We start from the raw sequence: 17,369 nt of genomic DNA, 5'->3' as shown, positions 1-17,369 counted from the left end.
CTTTCAAGCATATTGTAAAACCAATTCTTTTCTTCTCACTCAATTCTTTCAATGGGTGCATAACACTATTTCACAGTTATGTTAAGTTTCTATTTTTTTTCAAAACATTATTGTATTTTTAATACCTTTGCTTAAATAAATTTCCACTCCTCTAATGTACGGGTCGTTTTCGCCAGACATCCTATTATTACAAAAAAGTAATAATATTAATATTTATTTACAAAAAATTTGATATGATATAATTTTGGGACATATAAAAATTATATATATATATTAGGTATTTATTTTGTATAAATTTATTATTGATATGGTAACACTGTCTTCTAAGAAACTGTCAATTACGTTGCCGACAATGTGTATTCGTTTATATATATAAAGCTCGTTGAAGTTTGTTCCGATTATTCAGTTCTTAGACTTTGTCGTAGGTGGTGGTGTATAATTTTAATAATAAAGTTCGTATTACATTTTTTTATGTGCCGTAGGAAATATTCATTTGCTAGGTGAGTTTATTAAGTAAAAATTAAATATTTATTGCAAGCTTAATAACAGCTTAAGTCTTTGTAACAATATTTTTTATATTAGAAAAATTTTTTAGCGCTTATCTGAAATTGTTTTGATATAATTCATTTTATCTAATTATTTTTTTTAGAGAAAAGCACCAAAATAATTTTTTGGCGCTTATTTAAAATTTTTTTAATATAATTATTTAATTCTAATCATTATTGTATAATTACATATAAATACATTATTTTAAAAGGTTTTTGTTAGTATATGTAAAAGTGCCACTTTCATAATACCACATAGATATTTCTAGAAAAAATATATCGATAATAAATTTTCACTATTAATTGATTAAAAAGTTTTGTGTCCAAATACGAAAATCTTACTGGTATTTAATAAATATTTTATTCTTATTTAAATAATTTTTTCTTTTATAACGTAAGAACTATAGAATCTCAAACTCCAGTATCTCAAATTCCAGAATCTCAAAAATTCCAGAATCTCAAATTTCAGAATTTCACTTAGAGGTAACAAAAAAAATTATTAAATATTTTATTATAATTATATTTTATTTTTAAAATTTATTATATATTTAATTGTTGCAAAAAAAGAACTGAAGTAAGAAGTAGTATTGGCTACCAAAGGTTTTTTTTTGCAAAATAATAAAAAAATTATTAATAAGTTTTCAATAGCCATTTTTTCGATATACATACATACATACATGTGTATGTCACACATAATGCCAGATATATCTTTTTAGATTTTTAAGACTGTACTTGTTTTTAGAAAGCGATAAATCTAATGACAAACTCAAGTGTCATTTTATCGATAATAGAAAATGATAGTTAAAATAAAATTTTTTTCTTAGTAAGCTTAGCATTTGAGTTTGTGTTATTTTAAATTAATAATGAAGAAATATTTCTATTTCAACATTTGTTTCACAATTTTATCTAAGTAAAAATACTTCTAAATACAGGTATTTGAAAAAAATGTATTTATTTACTTAGCTTAATAATTTTTTTTTTTATAAAGGACTAACGTACGGTCAGCGGAAGTTTTATGTTTTAAAAGCAAATATCATTGAAATATATCATTATAGAACCTCTAAGAGGTAACAAAAAAATTTTCATGTAGTATATATATATGTATTATATAAAAAAAAATTTTTTTATTAAATTGTTGCAAAAAAAATGAAAGTAAAAAAATGTTTATAAACATAAACTCCAAACATTTGCAACATATAATAAAATTAATTTAGTGAAGACTTTCAATTATAAAAACGTATAAAAAGCATGTTGCAAAAATCTTATTAACAACAAACAACTATAAAAATATTGTTGCCTTTACACAAGCAACAAAAAGTTAAGCTGAAAAGCCAAATTCTAGAACCAATCATTTCACAGATTGTCAGAAGACGCTATATAAACACTTAATTTAGTATAGATGCACAGACTCATACTTAGATTCATGTTGCTTAAAATTACGTAGTAAATTTTTTTTTTGTACAAGTCGATAACGCTGATAAATAATTTGATTTAAAAAAGATTAATTGACCTCCTGCACATGCGCCAGTAAGCTTATAATATTGCGCAAGTTACAGCCAAAAACATAGAAATATGTCTATGTTTTTGGTTGCAGCCTTACCAGCTGTTTATTACAATCAGAGTTTTTTGCTGTTGCCGGGTAATGCGAAAAAATATAACAGTGCTTTTACACATATTCTATATTTCTCATATTTCTTTGTGAGAATAGCAGTGGAATTAGCTGCAAAAAATAACTGATAATGCACATCTCTTTATTTATTTTCATTTGTGTTTCTATATTGTTATCTGCAATATGGTTTTGATACACAAAAAAAAAAAAAAGGTTTTTCCAAGAATCAATATGAGCAAACGTATTTTTGTAGCGTGCATTTAAGCTTTTGTTTTTGTTTTTTCAATGCATTTGTTTGGTGTGATGGTTATAAAAGTGTGCTATAAATAAACATTAAAATATCACGTTGTTGCACATGTCAATAAATAAACTGATAACTGATTGAAATTCTAGTTAAATAAAAGAAATTTTAACAAAGCACAATTAATTCAGATGTTTTGAAAAGAATTTTTATATGCGATATCAAACAGAAATTAAAAAAGAAAATAAATAAATTTGTGTATAAGTTTGCAGAATCGAATTAATAAAAAAAATAAATCGAAATATATAATTAAATCGAATGTTTTGTCAGCAACTTAATACTTATCGTTTAAAATTACAATATAACCAACTATTAGTTATATAACCCATTTCAATAAATTAAATAAAAATTCTCTAATTTCTGCCGCTAATGGAAACGCAGGTTGACTTTCTTTCTTTATGAGCTTTAATTTAATTATATCTTATCGCATTAGTTAACTACAAAGACCTAGTAGTATTCAGTAGACTGCTTTTATTTCATTTAATGTCAAACCTTTTCCTGTTGATTTAGCGGTCCAAAAAAGTACTCCACTGAACCATATATTGCATACGCTTTGATTACGTACATATCCATTGAACTTAGAACTATTTTGCATTTCTTCAACTTGACAATTTTTAGACAAGAAATTTGATTAAGCAAGAATCATATAAACAATTATGGCATGTGTTCTCTTTTGTCATATATAATATGTAGTATTGTCATTGGTTATGTTTTTATACATATGTTCAAACACATATTTATCCACCTTTCGTAGATTTTTACTGCCAATGTTTCGTAATAAAACCATATGCTAAATTATTTGAATTAATCAATTTGGAGATATTAGTGGTTTTACAGTAAATTTTTTTTGAATAAATCTTTTTATTGACTAATATTGATAGTGAACTTTTTTCCATGCAAATTTTTTTTTCTTTAAAGTTAAACATCGTGGATATTAGATATATTTATTCTATAGTCCTATTGATAACCTATAGTTCGATCATTCACTATCTTTTTATTTTATGAAATTATTAAACTAAATTCAAATTTATTAAGAAATGAATTAAATGAACTCACATTTATTGAGTCATTTAGTTATAGTTTTAATAGTTATATACAATGTTATTCTCATAATATTAGTCATTATTTTCAAGATTTAGAATAGGAACTACCAGCGATATCTTCAGTATTTTTAGTACTAAAAGTTATATCTACAGAATTTAGAATACTAGTACTTTTACCTTTAGAATTTATAATACTATTTGTTTACTATTCCTTTGATTTTAAATATTACTAGTTTTAGCGTAATAGGTACTCCTATAAATAGTACCTATTATTGCGCCAACAAACAGTTGAAACGTCAATTTTGTTCATAATAAGATTACTAGTTATATATTTTTTATTTAAAATAATTACTTTAATGAGGACTACAATATTAACTTATATTAAGTATAAATGAAATATAATTTATTGATAAATTATACTACAAGTTGTACAGTCAAAATTTAAAAAATAATTACTATAATATTAAATAGTCGTTTATTTTATAATTATAATTATAATATAATAAAATTACAATTTTAATGTTAAGTTTATATTTTATAATAATATAATATAATTTAATTAAATAATTAAATTTTACTAGTTCTAAAAATCAGTTTCGAACCCATAAATGTTAGTTTTCTTTGCTTTGTTTTCTTGTGTAAAATAAATAATTATAATTTTTTTTTATCTATAACTAGTTAAATTAATAGTTTTGTTGAGACTATTTTATAATTTATTTAAAATTGTTTTTTATTCGTTAATCAAACTAGTAGCGTTTCCTGTTATTGACTTCTGAACTCAAATGTCTTATATCTCATATTAGTTTTTTTTTTAAATTTTGACTAAATTTTGGCTTAACTTGTAAGAAAATGAAATTCATCAATTAATTTACTTTGGCAATACGTTAAAAAGCTAGACAGTTGCTGGTTGAGATACTCGTTATTTTGCTTTTGTAAATTTATTTGAAGTGTCTATCACTATAGAAGACACTAATCTATCATATTCGCATGCCATTTCTTTGGATAATACTTAAAGCTTTGATTTTACTAATTTATTTTAATGTTAATACATGTATATTTATATATATGTATATACTTATCTACTATGCTTGGACGAGCTTTGAGTGGGTGAAAAACAAAAATTATTTTAATATTCTTAATATTTAGTATGAAACTTTACATAAAATTCTTTTATATAAGCAAAAATATTCTAAGTCAAGGTCAATCCGAGGCGCGTGTAAATAATTAGACTTTTGACTTAAAGTAATCCATTGTTAATTTTGATTAACAGTCTTCTCTCGTTAAATTTTATACGCATTATTCTTTTAGCAATCTGGAAATTAATTAATGAAATGTTAATTCTTTGAAAATAAATGACTTATTACTTACTATTAGTTTAAAATATGTTTAATAATGATATATGTTTATAATATAAGGTTTATTTCATATTAGTTGTTCATAATATTATATTGTAGATCGCACTATCATATAAAGCATATTTTCATGTTGATTATTTAAAGTTGAAATCGATTAACTCGTTCTTAACTATCAACTTGTATATTAACTCCCAAGTTGTTCATGCACAAATTCCTACTAGCTATTGTATTCTATATTAGATGTATGCATTCCAATAAGAGTTTTATATAAATAAATGTATATGATATATTAATTCGTCACACACAAAATTTAAATATTCTTTCAGTATTTAATCAATGCCCACTTATCTATTGTATCGACATTAAATCCAAATAAATAATCTGATTTATTAACAACTAATATTTACTAGTACACATTGACAAGTTGTACAACTTTTTTTCGATTCTTTCAATTTTCAATTCACGAGTTAGAATTTAATTTTTATTGTTATTTGTAGCTTTTTTAAAAAATTGAAATTAAATTGATATTATAAGCATTTAATTTTTATTTACTTAAGCTAAAATTTATTGTTTTAACATACCCGTAGTTTTCAATCAGTAACTCGTTTCTTTGCTGTTATTAACTATTAGTAAGCGATTTCAATAAACTATAATTAACTATACTTTTACTGTTTCCTTACAATAAAAGAACACTTTGTATTATACTCTTTAAAGGATACGATTAAAGAGTTTATCTATACTTACTTACATCAAGACATTTTCAACTTCTAATTATTAGTTAACGAGTAGCTAATAATCGCAATTATGTTTTCCAATAAACTAATTATATTTTTTATCACACTCTTGAAGAAGCTTTTTACTCAAAATAAATAGTCACTATTTATTAATTAGTGACAATTTTTTTACCAATTAAGTTTTCTTTTATGTTTTACTCGTTAAAAAGCTTGCGAGTTTAAATAAGGTAACATAGTATTTGTTTAAAAATTGCTTATATAGTAACTATAGTGAAGATTTTTTACTTCTAATTAATACTTAGCAGCAGATAATAATTTTTTTTATTTGAAATCTCTAGCTTTTTACGGTTTATTTAAAACTTAGTAAAGTTTTTACAAATGTACTAGTACCTGGCAAAGTACTAATGCCAGGATAACACCAGTTGCGTTGCAGTTTCTGATATTAAATAGAAATCTTGTTAAAATAATGAAATATAATTAATATGATTAAACAAATATACCTGATATAACTATCCCAAAAAAATTGTGCTTCCAGTAAAAATAAATCTTTAATCAGCCATCAGTTTTTTCTTTCACTCATTTGCATCATTGTGTTAGACAACTCGTTACTTTTTACTAGCTTATAAGTGCTTAAAGTTATATGTAACATGCATTTTATACGTTTTTTAAATAATTTTTGTGTAAAGATACTTTTATGTCTCGCTTATATAAAAAAAATTTATTCTCTACCCCCTCCGATAAAAAAATTAAAGAAATAGTAAATTGGTTTTGTTCTAATTTTTAAGATTCACTAACAAATCAAATCCAAAAAAATTTTAAATTTTTTAGATTTTAGAAATTATATCTTAACGATAAATCTTGTTGGCACATAAATTAATAATTAATTTTATCACAAAACGAAGAGAAAAATTTTTATATGCGCTAGATATATTTATCAAACAATATAACAATGATCAATATATCCATGAAATAATCAATTTTTTTTTTAATATAACCTAGTCAAATGATTACTTTTTACAATTTTTTAATATTAAAATTATTTTACAGATTCTTCATACTAAGTGTTTTGTCGGCTTGGAGGATATTTGCTTATTTTTGTATCTTTCCCTTTTATCTGAAGGGTCTAAGACTGAATGTACGCTCAAATTGTCGTTTAGTCTTCTCAGTAAAGGATTTGTTTAACTAAGCAACATTTTGAGAACACAAATTCTTGCTTCAAAGGATATATGTAATTTTTGTATCTAACTGGATCAAGACTAAAAAAATATTTGTTAAATCAATTCTTTAATCTTTAAAATAGTGTGGACAATCAACTCAACAGTATATTGAGGACAGAAGTACTCAAATATTTTGATGTTGACTATCTTTATTTATCGCTTTGGAGAGTATTACCCAACTTGTATCAATCTTTTTTTTATAACTGATTGAAGACTACGTGTACACTTAAATCGTCATTTAGTCTGATCAACACAGGAATTTTACAAAGGATATATGTAATATTTCTATCGTACAGGATCAAAGAAATGTGTATTTAATATATTTTTTAATCCTTAAAATAGTGTGGACAATAAACTCTACAGTATATTGAGAATAAAAGTACTCAAATATTTTGACGTTGATTAATTTTACTTATCGCTTTGGAGGATATATCCGAACTTGTGTCTATCTTTTTTTTGTAACTGATTGAAAACTACGTGTACGCTTAAATCGTCATTTAGTCTGATCAACAAAGGATTTTTTACGAAGGATATATGTAATATTTCTATCGTACTGGATCAAAGAAATGTGTATTTGATATATTTTTTAATCTTTAAAATAGTGTGAGCAATTAACTCTACAGTATACTGAGAACATAAGTACTTAAATATTTTGACGTTGACGATCTTTACTAGTCGCTTTGAAGGATTCCCAGAATCCCAATTTGTATCAAATTTTTTTTTTTTGTAACTGGTTCAAGACCAAGCTTGAATTTGCATTCATTTAATCTTGATTGCATTGCTTTACTCAAGAATTAATACCATATTTGAAATTAAATCAAGGTCACATCACCTCTACCTACTGGTTTCAATTGTGTCAAAATTTTTAAGAAATTTGTTTTTTTCTCAAACAAGAAAAAAGGTTTGTAGTTTAATGATGATCAATTTCAGTAATAAATAAAAATTAATCATTAAATTTTATATATCTAACAGCAATAGCAAGTTAAACTGAACATCTATCTGTAAGTAGCATGAACTTTTTTTTTATTTGACACATAACAGATACATTTTAAACACCATAATGCCAACAAAAACACAAAATAATCGCATTCCGAAGAATAGCAATCGCTCGTCTACCTGAACAAATAAGTTGCCAAAAACTGCAGAGATAATCGTCGACGAAGGTAAACTATAGAAACTGAAAACAAGAGAAATATTACTGTAATTATTAATAACGACTAATAATTATGATGTCGGTATAATATCAGAGGTAAAAAACCTCTTCTTCAATAGTTCATTTCATTAAGAAAAGCTACAACAATTAATTACGAACTATAGCTAAGACCCGTGATATTATGTATCTTGTTGTTGCATCACTGGGCTTCTCTACTGAAATTTACCATACTATAGTCGTCACATCAATAAACTGATTATTTCTATATATAATATAGAACACATCACGAATATCGTCATTCATATGTACATACATATATATGAATATGAATATATATTTATATATATATGTATGTATTATGTTATTAATAATTGCAATCATTTAATTGATAGGAATTATTTCAAATAATAATTAAATTTTTTTTTGTGGATGTATAGCCGAAACTCCTGTCAATTGTAGCCACGTTCTTACAATGCCCAATACTATACACTCATCTAACTTAGCGATAAAAGAGTCCCGGTTATATCGCTTGTGGATGGGCAATGTAAGTGTTAATTATATAAAATTTTTATTTTTTTCTTTTTTAATACGAAAAACTTTCAAAACTTTCTTTAAAAACAGATCCAATGTTATATGGATCCGTATTTCGTTATACAAGCATTTCGCTATATGGGTTATAAACCTTATGGAGTTCGTATAGTGCGTTGTATACGCTCTCAGTCAGATTTACGTTTTGCATTTGTACATATATTTTGATACGCACAAATTGACGCTATCTGCAATACTTAATTGCAATAACAAACCGATACCGTACTTGGTATCAAAAGACTTATTTCGTCTTAACATAGCGAAACCTGAGATTGCTCCAGAAATAGATGAGTATCGCGTACACCTTGGCAACATAACTGATGAGGTAGATAATTATTTGCTTTATAATTCCTTTAGCGAACGTTATTCTTCGGTCATACTTACAAAGGTAATTGTAAATAAAGAACATTTTTCTAATGGCTTTGGTTTTATTCGTTTCTCCAAAAAGACCGAAAGTAATACAATAGCAGAAGAAATGAATCATTTTAATGGAACAGGTCAGCGACCAATTAATGCAGACCAAGAACGTGATGAAGAAAATGAAACTTTATATCAAGAATTGGCAAGCGAGTATGAAAATGAAGATACAGATGATGAAGAACTTCATCATTCAGTGTATATGGAAGATATCAGAGGCAAATGCAATGGGCACTGCTGCTATAAAGGTGTGGGTTTTTATCATTGTAACAAATGCTTACTCTACCGGTCTAGTTTGCAACGTTTTGCGTCAAACACAGTGTTTTACAACGAAAGACCTCGTAGAAATAGTCGAATACCGCAATTAGATAATAATCGCTATGATACGCCTCATGAAACTATCACCTATGCCGAATATCCTGTAAATAACGTTGAACAAATTAATAGAAGCCGAGTTCACAGCCAGTCTTCAGAAATTGAGGTAGCACCAAATAGTGCAACTGTTAGAAATACTATTTTACCTGTACCATATGAAAGTCCGAATCAACATCCAGAAATACGTTATGCTATTCCAGTCACTCAATCTAATGCAGTAGCGGATCACGTTCGAAGATATCATTATATCCCGCAATACATACCAAATTGTTGTGAACGTAATTCACAATATGTATGTCCGGACAACATGGTTCCACAGGAGAGCATTTACGCAGCAGATTATTCACATGCTTATATACCTGCTTCACAGTATCGGACTGTATCTGCAGAACAACTGACTGAATTCAGTCAGCAACAGCAAATCGAACCGACAGAACATAATCAAACTACTGCAGAAGAGCTAACAGAGGAAGTTCCAAGACCTAGACAGACTTTAAGCGCAACTGCGCCAGTTTTTATACCTCGTCAGGCACCTCTACCACGGCCCATTATATTTTATCCAGCACCAGCGCAATCCTACTATAATGTTCCACACCAACACGTAAACCATTCTCATTACAGAAGTGCTAATCCAAATTTATTTGTGCCAATGCCTCCGTATGTGAGAAACCCGACACCATATTATGCTCCAACATATTTAGCTCCGCAGCAACAGCAACAGCCACAGCCACCACCACAACCGCAACCACAACCGCAACCGCAATCACAACAACCACCAAATGCTAGTGCTAAGAAACCCACTTCTGGTCTTGGCCGTGGTCCTACTGGAACTAGAAGAGAGAGACGTGTTTGCCATTATTGCTCGGAAACATTTATTGAAATTCTTAGTGATAATAATGAAGACGATACCACTAATGTTGTTAATCCGGCCCCAAAAGACAAACCACATATTTGCAAGCCACAAAATCCTAGCATTGATAAAATTTCCACTATTTCTAGTATTTTGAATGGATTAGATGCTGCCAGCATTAACTTAGAAAGCGATATAAGACCTTCATCTTCCAGTGCCAAAGTTGATAAGCCTTTAGTTGAAAAAACAATTGACCTTGATTTGCAACCGTCTAGTATTTTGAATGGATTAGATGCTGCCAGCATTAACTTAGAAAGCGATATAGGACCTTCATCATCCAGTACAAAAGTTGATAAGCCTTTAGTTGACAAAACAATTGACATTGATTTGCAACCGTCGACTTCAAAAGGTAATAAAAGTTTAGCTAAACAAAATGATGCGGAGGGCGCTGCGAACATGCTATCAATTTCGAAAGACACTAAGAGTATAATTGACTATCTACATTCTGAATTCAAAAAGAAGCTGGCTGACTACCCAAGTGATAGCTCAGATGAAGATATTCAATTACTCTTTCGAACCGCAACTACTAATATGGATTTAATGCTGGACAAAATTGATAGCGCAAAAAGTAGTAAAAGTGATAAAAGTGGTGAAAAGAGTATTGAAACATCAAAGGCTAAAATGAGCTTAGTTGAAGATGAGGATAATAAAAAGAAACCAAATTTTGAAGCACCATCTACTAGCTCTAATACGGTTGGAATTGTTATAAGTGCTCAAAATGTTGATAGTATAAAAACCGATCTAACTATAAATGAAAGTGAGGCTTTGAGTGATTTTAAAATGTTTGCCTTATGTAAACAGAATACAGACAACGATAATCAAATGCAGTCTATAACTAAAAGACAAATGAAAAACTTACGTAAACGTCAAAATCGTGCTGAAAGGAATAGCATTAATCAATCACTTAAAAAACGCGAGGAAGAGTTAAAAGTCACAGTTCTTCAACATTTAATTGGATGTAAAACTGTAGGTAGAGAGAAAATTCAACAAGCACCATCTACGTCCACAAATGTTAAAAAGAACTTAAATGCTGATCAACCCTGTACCACAACATCCACTTGTTCACAGTCTGAAAGTAGCGCAAACACGAATCTTCAAACTTCGCGTATAAAGTCAGATTCTAAACAACCTCAAATTACTAAGAATAACATTCAAACACAATCTGTATGCTCAAATGTTAAAAACAAGGTTATTTCCGGTCAAACTAAAGATATAAAAACCACCGTTCAAACACAATCTACTCACTCAAAAGGTAATGACAATGTAGTTGCTGGTCATTCTAAGCATAACAAAGCCACTGTTCAAATGCAAACCACTCGCTCAAAAGGTACTGGCAATTTAAGTGCTAGTAGTCAACTTCTTGATAATAAAAACAACGTTCAAATACAATCAGTACAATCAAAAAGCGATAAGATGCCAGGTGAACCTAAAAATATCAAAAACTCGGATCAAACACAATCTAAGCGAACAAAAGGCGACAAGAAATTAATGTCCGGCCCTATCAAATTAATCAAAACCACCCATGAAACGCAAGCCACATGTTTGAAAAGTAATAACAAATCAGCTGCCAGTGAACCTGTTGTCAAAACCGCTGATGTAACAAAATCCATTCGTTCAAAAGACAATAAAAAGTTAACTTCCAAGCAACCTGATGGTCCCAAAAACACCGATCGAGCACAACCCACACATTCAGAGGGTAGCAACAAATCTCATACTGTTACTGGTCAATCTCATAATGTCAAAACTGCTGTTGTAACAAAATTCAATCGTTCAACTTCAATCGTTAATGACAATCTAATTGCTCACCAACCTCTGGGTGGCGATTCAGAAAAAAATATCCAAACACAATCCATATACTCAAAGGGTGATAAAAATATCAGTGAAAGCAATTGTGTTATAGCTAATGCTAGCATAAGTACACCTAACGCACATGGTACAGATATTGAAGTTCCAAAATTAGACGAACTTTCAATATTAACCACTGAATTCAATTTGCATCCAATTAAATTCCATAAAACTATAAGTGATTTCCAAAAAACATGGCAGTCGCACAGTGTAGACGTCTCATGTCAACATATACAAACGATAGACCCACAAACAAATTTAGTTACTAACATTGGTGACATTGGTGGCACTGAAGTGCAAGACATCACACGTTCTGAGGCGATAATCATGCCTACCAAAACATTTAAAGTGAAGCACTTTATTTTACAACCTGAAGGTCACACTGGTATGACTATGTCTGATAATGAAATTGAAGATCTATTACGCGAAGTAAACAATAATTTGAGCACATTTAAACTTTATTCATATGAACCATCCGCTGATGGTAAATCTGAAAGTGATAAGGATGCTTTAACATCACCAGATCCAAATAACAATGCTACTTCAACATTACCAGATCCAAATAACAATGCTGAAATTGTTAATAGTAATCTAAAACCATCTTTTGTGTGTACAATGATTTCGGACAAAAATTTATATCTCAAAAATATGACACCGTTAGCAGTAATTAAAGCTGATCCCAATTTATTGAAACAGACTTCCACTTCAGTGGAAGTCTTGCGACAAATTTTCAATTGGGATGAACTCTCAGTGCAAGCTTTGGCTATAAAAGGTGAAACTATTATTGTTTACAATGAAAATCGGGAAGAACTCACAAGTATACCGCCAGCAAATACTACCAAAGTTTGTACTGAGAATCCAATAACTAATGTCCGTGGAGAGGGAAAAAATGATGCGTGCATACAAACGGATGTCAAGGAACTGATGATGAAGGCTAACAAAAAGGAAGTTGTCGACAAAATTGGTAAAGCTAATGATAATACCAATAAAATGACAAAAATTGATACACAACAAGAAGTTTCAAAAAATAATTCATATAATGCTAATATGAGAGAAACTGATTCAAGTTATGCTGATACTGATACCAAGCTTAATCTTTCTTCAAAGGTTAAACATCCTCCAAACAAAAAAACTTAGAATATATCATCAAAAACTAAAATAAAATTATATATATATGTATTCTTATACAAGTATATATATAAACAATGCCTTTAGAAAATACTAAATGTGCACTAAATCAAATCTACAAAAACTGAATCTTTTTTTAAATATTCATCTAAATTACTTTATTTTTCAAAACTTATTAATATTACTAAAATTTGTTTTGAATACGAAAAATGTTAAAATGCAAATATGCGTATTTAATTTAAATATTTAAAAAATTATTTCTAAAGACTGAATAAATTGAGACTGCACTTGGAGTACAAAATCTTGCTCAAAAAAACCAAAACCATATTTTTTGGATCATATTAAAATTACAAAAATTGATTTTATATACGGATTATGTTAAATCGAAAATTTTCGTATTAATTTTAAAAAATTAAGAACTAAAACGGCTTGAAAGACTGAAAATTTTTGATTACACCTGGAGTACAAAACCTTTTAGGAAATTTCAAATTAAAAAAAACAACAACAAATCAAGCAATAAATAAAATTCAACACGCAGTAAAGAAGTAAAGAAGAAGTAGTGTATAATGAGGATATACAAATATTAAGCAAATACAAGTATAATAAGGAAATGCATCAACTGAATACTCTATTAGAAATAAAAAATTATGTATTATATCTGCTCCCAGAAGTTTTATGAACTTCTACAAATTTAAACAATGCAACAACCACAGCTACATTTTTGGAAATTTATTAAAACCACAACAACTTGTTTTAAATACAATGTTAAAATTTATTTAATTTAATTAATTGAAAAATATTATTAAAGACCAAAAATATGAGGATTGCACCTGGAGTACAAAGCATTTCAAAAATTATATAGGAAAAGAACAACATCAAATTGGATGAAGTGAACCCACACCTCAAGGACATGCATTACCATTAAGGACTTAAATTTGTATGAAAAATTATTAATTAAATTAAAATAAAATTGTATATGTTTACTTGTTTGTTGAACAAATAAAGCGTGTTTTAATTTAACAATTTTTGGAGTAATTAGTTTGGTAAGTTCATTTCTTTGATGTATAATACCAACAGATACAATGTAATTGGTATTATCTATATAATACAATGAACACTAAAATTACAAGCAGTTGGAAGTTAAGCTAGCATAGCATATCTTACATAGACCAACATTATATTAACAGTAATAATGATAATGGATACAGATCCTTGGTGCATTTCCTTTCCGCAAGTAAAGTTAGAGCATGAACTATTAATTCAATATTTAGTGCACTATGAAAAAATACTTAGAAAAATTATTTAAATATATATATATATATATTTATGTATATACCTGCAATTAATACCAAATATATTCAAATTTTATGAACAATAACATATGAACATCATTTTTGTATTGTAATTAGCTTGTCCTCTTCGGATTACTGCGCAGACGAGTACTGTTAGCAATAGTGCTTTACGATAAGCAGTACTTTCAAACCACTTCGGTACAGGGGAGTGCTGAATTTTAAGTAGTACACCTCATTAAAAAATTAAATGGCATTTGTACAGCAATTGATATTATGTATGCATTGATACAAAGTTGTTATTTCTATAATAAGAAAAAAATGTTAAAAATTGAGAGTATATAAAGTAATGGTATCGGTTATCTATTTTATTAAATTCAATAAAATTTAAAAAATCACATTAAATCATTATTAACATTTTATTTTATTTAAAAAAAAATTTTCATACAAATATTTCGAATTACTTCCGATTCAATTAAATTAAATTAAACTTTACGTCGAAAATATTAATTAATCTTATAAAATTCTCAATAATAAAATAAAAATAAAAAGAAATTAACTATTCACATATATTTTAACTATTTATTCATAAATTCAGCACCAGGTGTTTCCCAGTTCGAATATATAACTGTTTGATTTCACTTTTGCAATCATCACAATTTATAACTTACCATCTTTAGCAACCTATTCGAAATCTTCCAGCAACACGATTTTTTTTTATTTGCCGCATCCTCGATCAACTTTGTGACAACCGACTTTATATTCTGTTCCATTTTACACATCAATCAGTAATTTATCAGCCATTCAGCCATTTTTTTGGAACCCAATTTAAGTTTCGAACTCAATTATGACACTGTGTAACTACATTATATACATTAGCATTCCATTCAAAAAAAAAGTATTTCTCTCAATTTATGAAGTATTAATTGTCTGGGATTAACATAGTTAACACAATAACTAATAATGTCGGTAATGTCGCCATTTTTATTATAAAACATATATTAGCAACATCCGTCATAATATTTGTATATGTACATCAACGAAATTTGATATAGTCAGTACCTGTTTTTTTTTTTGTTCTGATTTTGGTTTTATATTGATATTTTGGTCTATGTTAAATAGTACACAACTTTTTAAATTAGTTTTAAAAAACATATTTCATTGTCACCAAAATCTCGACTATAGTCTATGGGTGCTCTTCAAAGTACTTCAAGGTAGTCTATGACTATTTAACATTCATCAATTAACCTATTCAAAAATATATAAATAAAACAATAAATTATAAAACATTTCTAATTAAAGTTTAAAAAAAAAAGTTTACTAGTTTGAGTACTTCAAGAAGAAATATTTAGGAATAGCACACATGTTTCATGACGTGATGACATATCTGTTGTCTTATAGCATTGAAGGTCTGAACCAAAACAAAGAAAATAAACCAACATATTCTCCAATTATGATTTATTTTAAATTATTTTTTAAGCCAATATCTCAAGAATTTTTGAAACTTAATTATAATTTCAAATTTGTTTCCTATTTTTGCTGCGACGATAGTGAATCCAGAACGTTCACCTGATCGCTGTTGGAATTATTATAAATCAGGTTAATACTCATCGATGTTAGATATATATTTTAAATGTTTTTATGTGTTCACTGTTTTTGTAAGGACGATGAACGACACTTAGAATGTAAACCCGGTCACTTTTAAGGTTATAAATCAGATTAATACACGTCGGTGCCTTATAATTATTTAAATTTTTTTTTTTTTGCCTTTTCTGTTTTATTGCAACGGTGAACGGCACTTAGCTGTCTTGAAAAATTGGCAAATCGAGTATGTAGACCCGGTCGTTTTTAGAATGTCTGATAAATAGTTTGAAATTTTCTTCTGCTTTTACAGTTGGAACAATGAACGGCATTTAAATGTCCAGAAAAAGTGATAAGAAGATGTAGAAGAAGCGGCCTGGAAGATGTAGGCCAGGTCGTTTTTGGAATAATAAATCAGGTTTCTGCTGATATAATGAGCACGAATACTATAACAAAACATATAAAATATAATAATTAAATAGTTTAATTTTTTTAATTAGCCGTTAAATTACCTTGAGTATTTTGAGAAATCTTGAGAGTAGTAAACGGCAGTTCATTTATTTCAAAATATTCTATAATTAAATATTAAAATTAATTTAATTAATTAATCTCAAATAATTGGTGAACTTTACATATTAGTCTTCTATAAACTTGAGTTCACCTATCTGAATTAAATTTAAAAATTAATTATTAAATCATAAATGGCTATAATGAAAGACCCAATCCGACCTGCTAGGGTAGAGTAGATTATTTACGTATTACTGCATAATTGTTAATATATTATAATTCGGAGACATCCAAATACTTAAGTGTGCCCATAACTGAAAGAGCCGACGTCTGCAGTTCTAGGTAGATTGCGTTAAACTCTCATTTCGAGCCATAATATAAATAGCGTAAGCATGAAAGTTAAGTAAGTAATGGACAGAAAAGAGTAAAGTACCAACAAAGTACTTAATACAATTTATTTAAATGTAAGTATTAAAATTACACGCATTCTTACGCAAAATAAACAAAACCATCAACAACAACAACAACAACAAAGTCACTAATGTTGTATATATGTATGTGTGAATGGGCAATGGCGACAATTTTACTGGGTCCACACAACTCGAATCCCTTGCAATTTCTTTGCCTACATCATATGTGTGTGTGCCTTCATGTGTGTATGTGCGTTGTTATTGTACGTACTCAATTCCATGGCTGCAATTGCAATTATTCATTTACTTATAAGCGCCAGTCTCAGTTTTACTGGTAATAAAATACGCATTTGCCTGCAACT

The 17,369-nt window shown here is 28.0% G+C and overlaps 2 protein-coding genes and 1 long non-coding RNA gene across 6 annotated transcripts in view; 2 read left to right on the top strand and 1 right to left on the bottom strand.

Annotated features, from left to right (window-relative positions):
- Window positions 1-17,369, top strand: part of LOC119688291 (myb-like protein Q) — a 134,379-nt gene that overhangs the window by 100,140 nt on the left and 16,870 nt on the right. The window lies entirely within an intron of this gene.
- Window positions 417-13,365, top strand: LOC119662588. Of its 4 annotated transcripts, XM_038072237.1 has the most exons (9): window positions 417-500; window positions 945-1,028; window positions 6,635-6,815; window positions 6,888-7,080; window positions 7,147-7,340; window positions 7,407-7,705; window positions 7,777-7,967; window positions 8,395-8,501; window positions 8,579-13,365. In XM_038072237.1, exon 9 carries the CDS (start codon window positions 9,021-9,023, stop codon window positions 13,227-13,229), a length of 4,209 nt encoding a protein of 1,402 aa, XP_037928165.1. In that variant the 5' UTR covers window positions 417-500; window positions 945-1,028; window positions 6,635-6,815; window positions 6,888-7,080; window positions 7,147-7,340; window positions 7,407-7,705; window positions 7,777-7,967; window positions 8,395-8,501; window positions 8,579-9,020; the 3' UTR covers window positions 13,230-13,365. The 4 variants fall into 4 exon arrangements, with proteins under 4 accessions (XP_037928165.1, XP_037928164.1, XP_037928167.1 ...); XM_038072236.1 differs by lacking the exon at window positions 8,395-8,501 and having other exon boundaries at window positions 7,777-7,805; window positions 8,994-13,365; XM_038072239.1 differs by lacking the exons at window positions 945-1,028; window positions 8,395-8,501 and having other exon boundaries at window positions 7,777-7,805; window positions 8,994-13,365.
- On the bottom strand, window positions 16,011-16,758 carry LOC119662589. Its single transcript, XR_005250818.1, has 3 exons — window positions 16,723-16,758; window positions 16,603-16,662; window positions 16,011-16,536 (listed from the first exon to the last, which is right to left on the bottom strand). It is a non-coding gene; the product is annotated as an uncharacterized LOC119662589 (long non-coding RNA).

The sequence above is a fragment of the Teleopsis dalmanni genome, chromosome X (genome assembly GCF_002237135.1).
Source record: "Teleopsis dalmanni isolate 2A chromosome X, ASM223713v2, whole genome shotgun sequence".
Taxonomy (NCBI): domain Eukaryota; kingdom Metazoa; phylum Arthropoda; class Insecta; order Diptera; family Diopsidae; genus Teleopsis; species Teleopsis dalmanni.
Note: the sequence above shows the minus strand (reverse complement) of the source record. Positions and strands in the feature narration are given on the sequence as shown.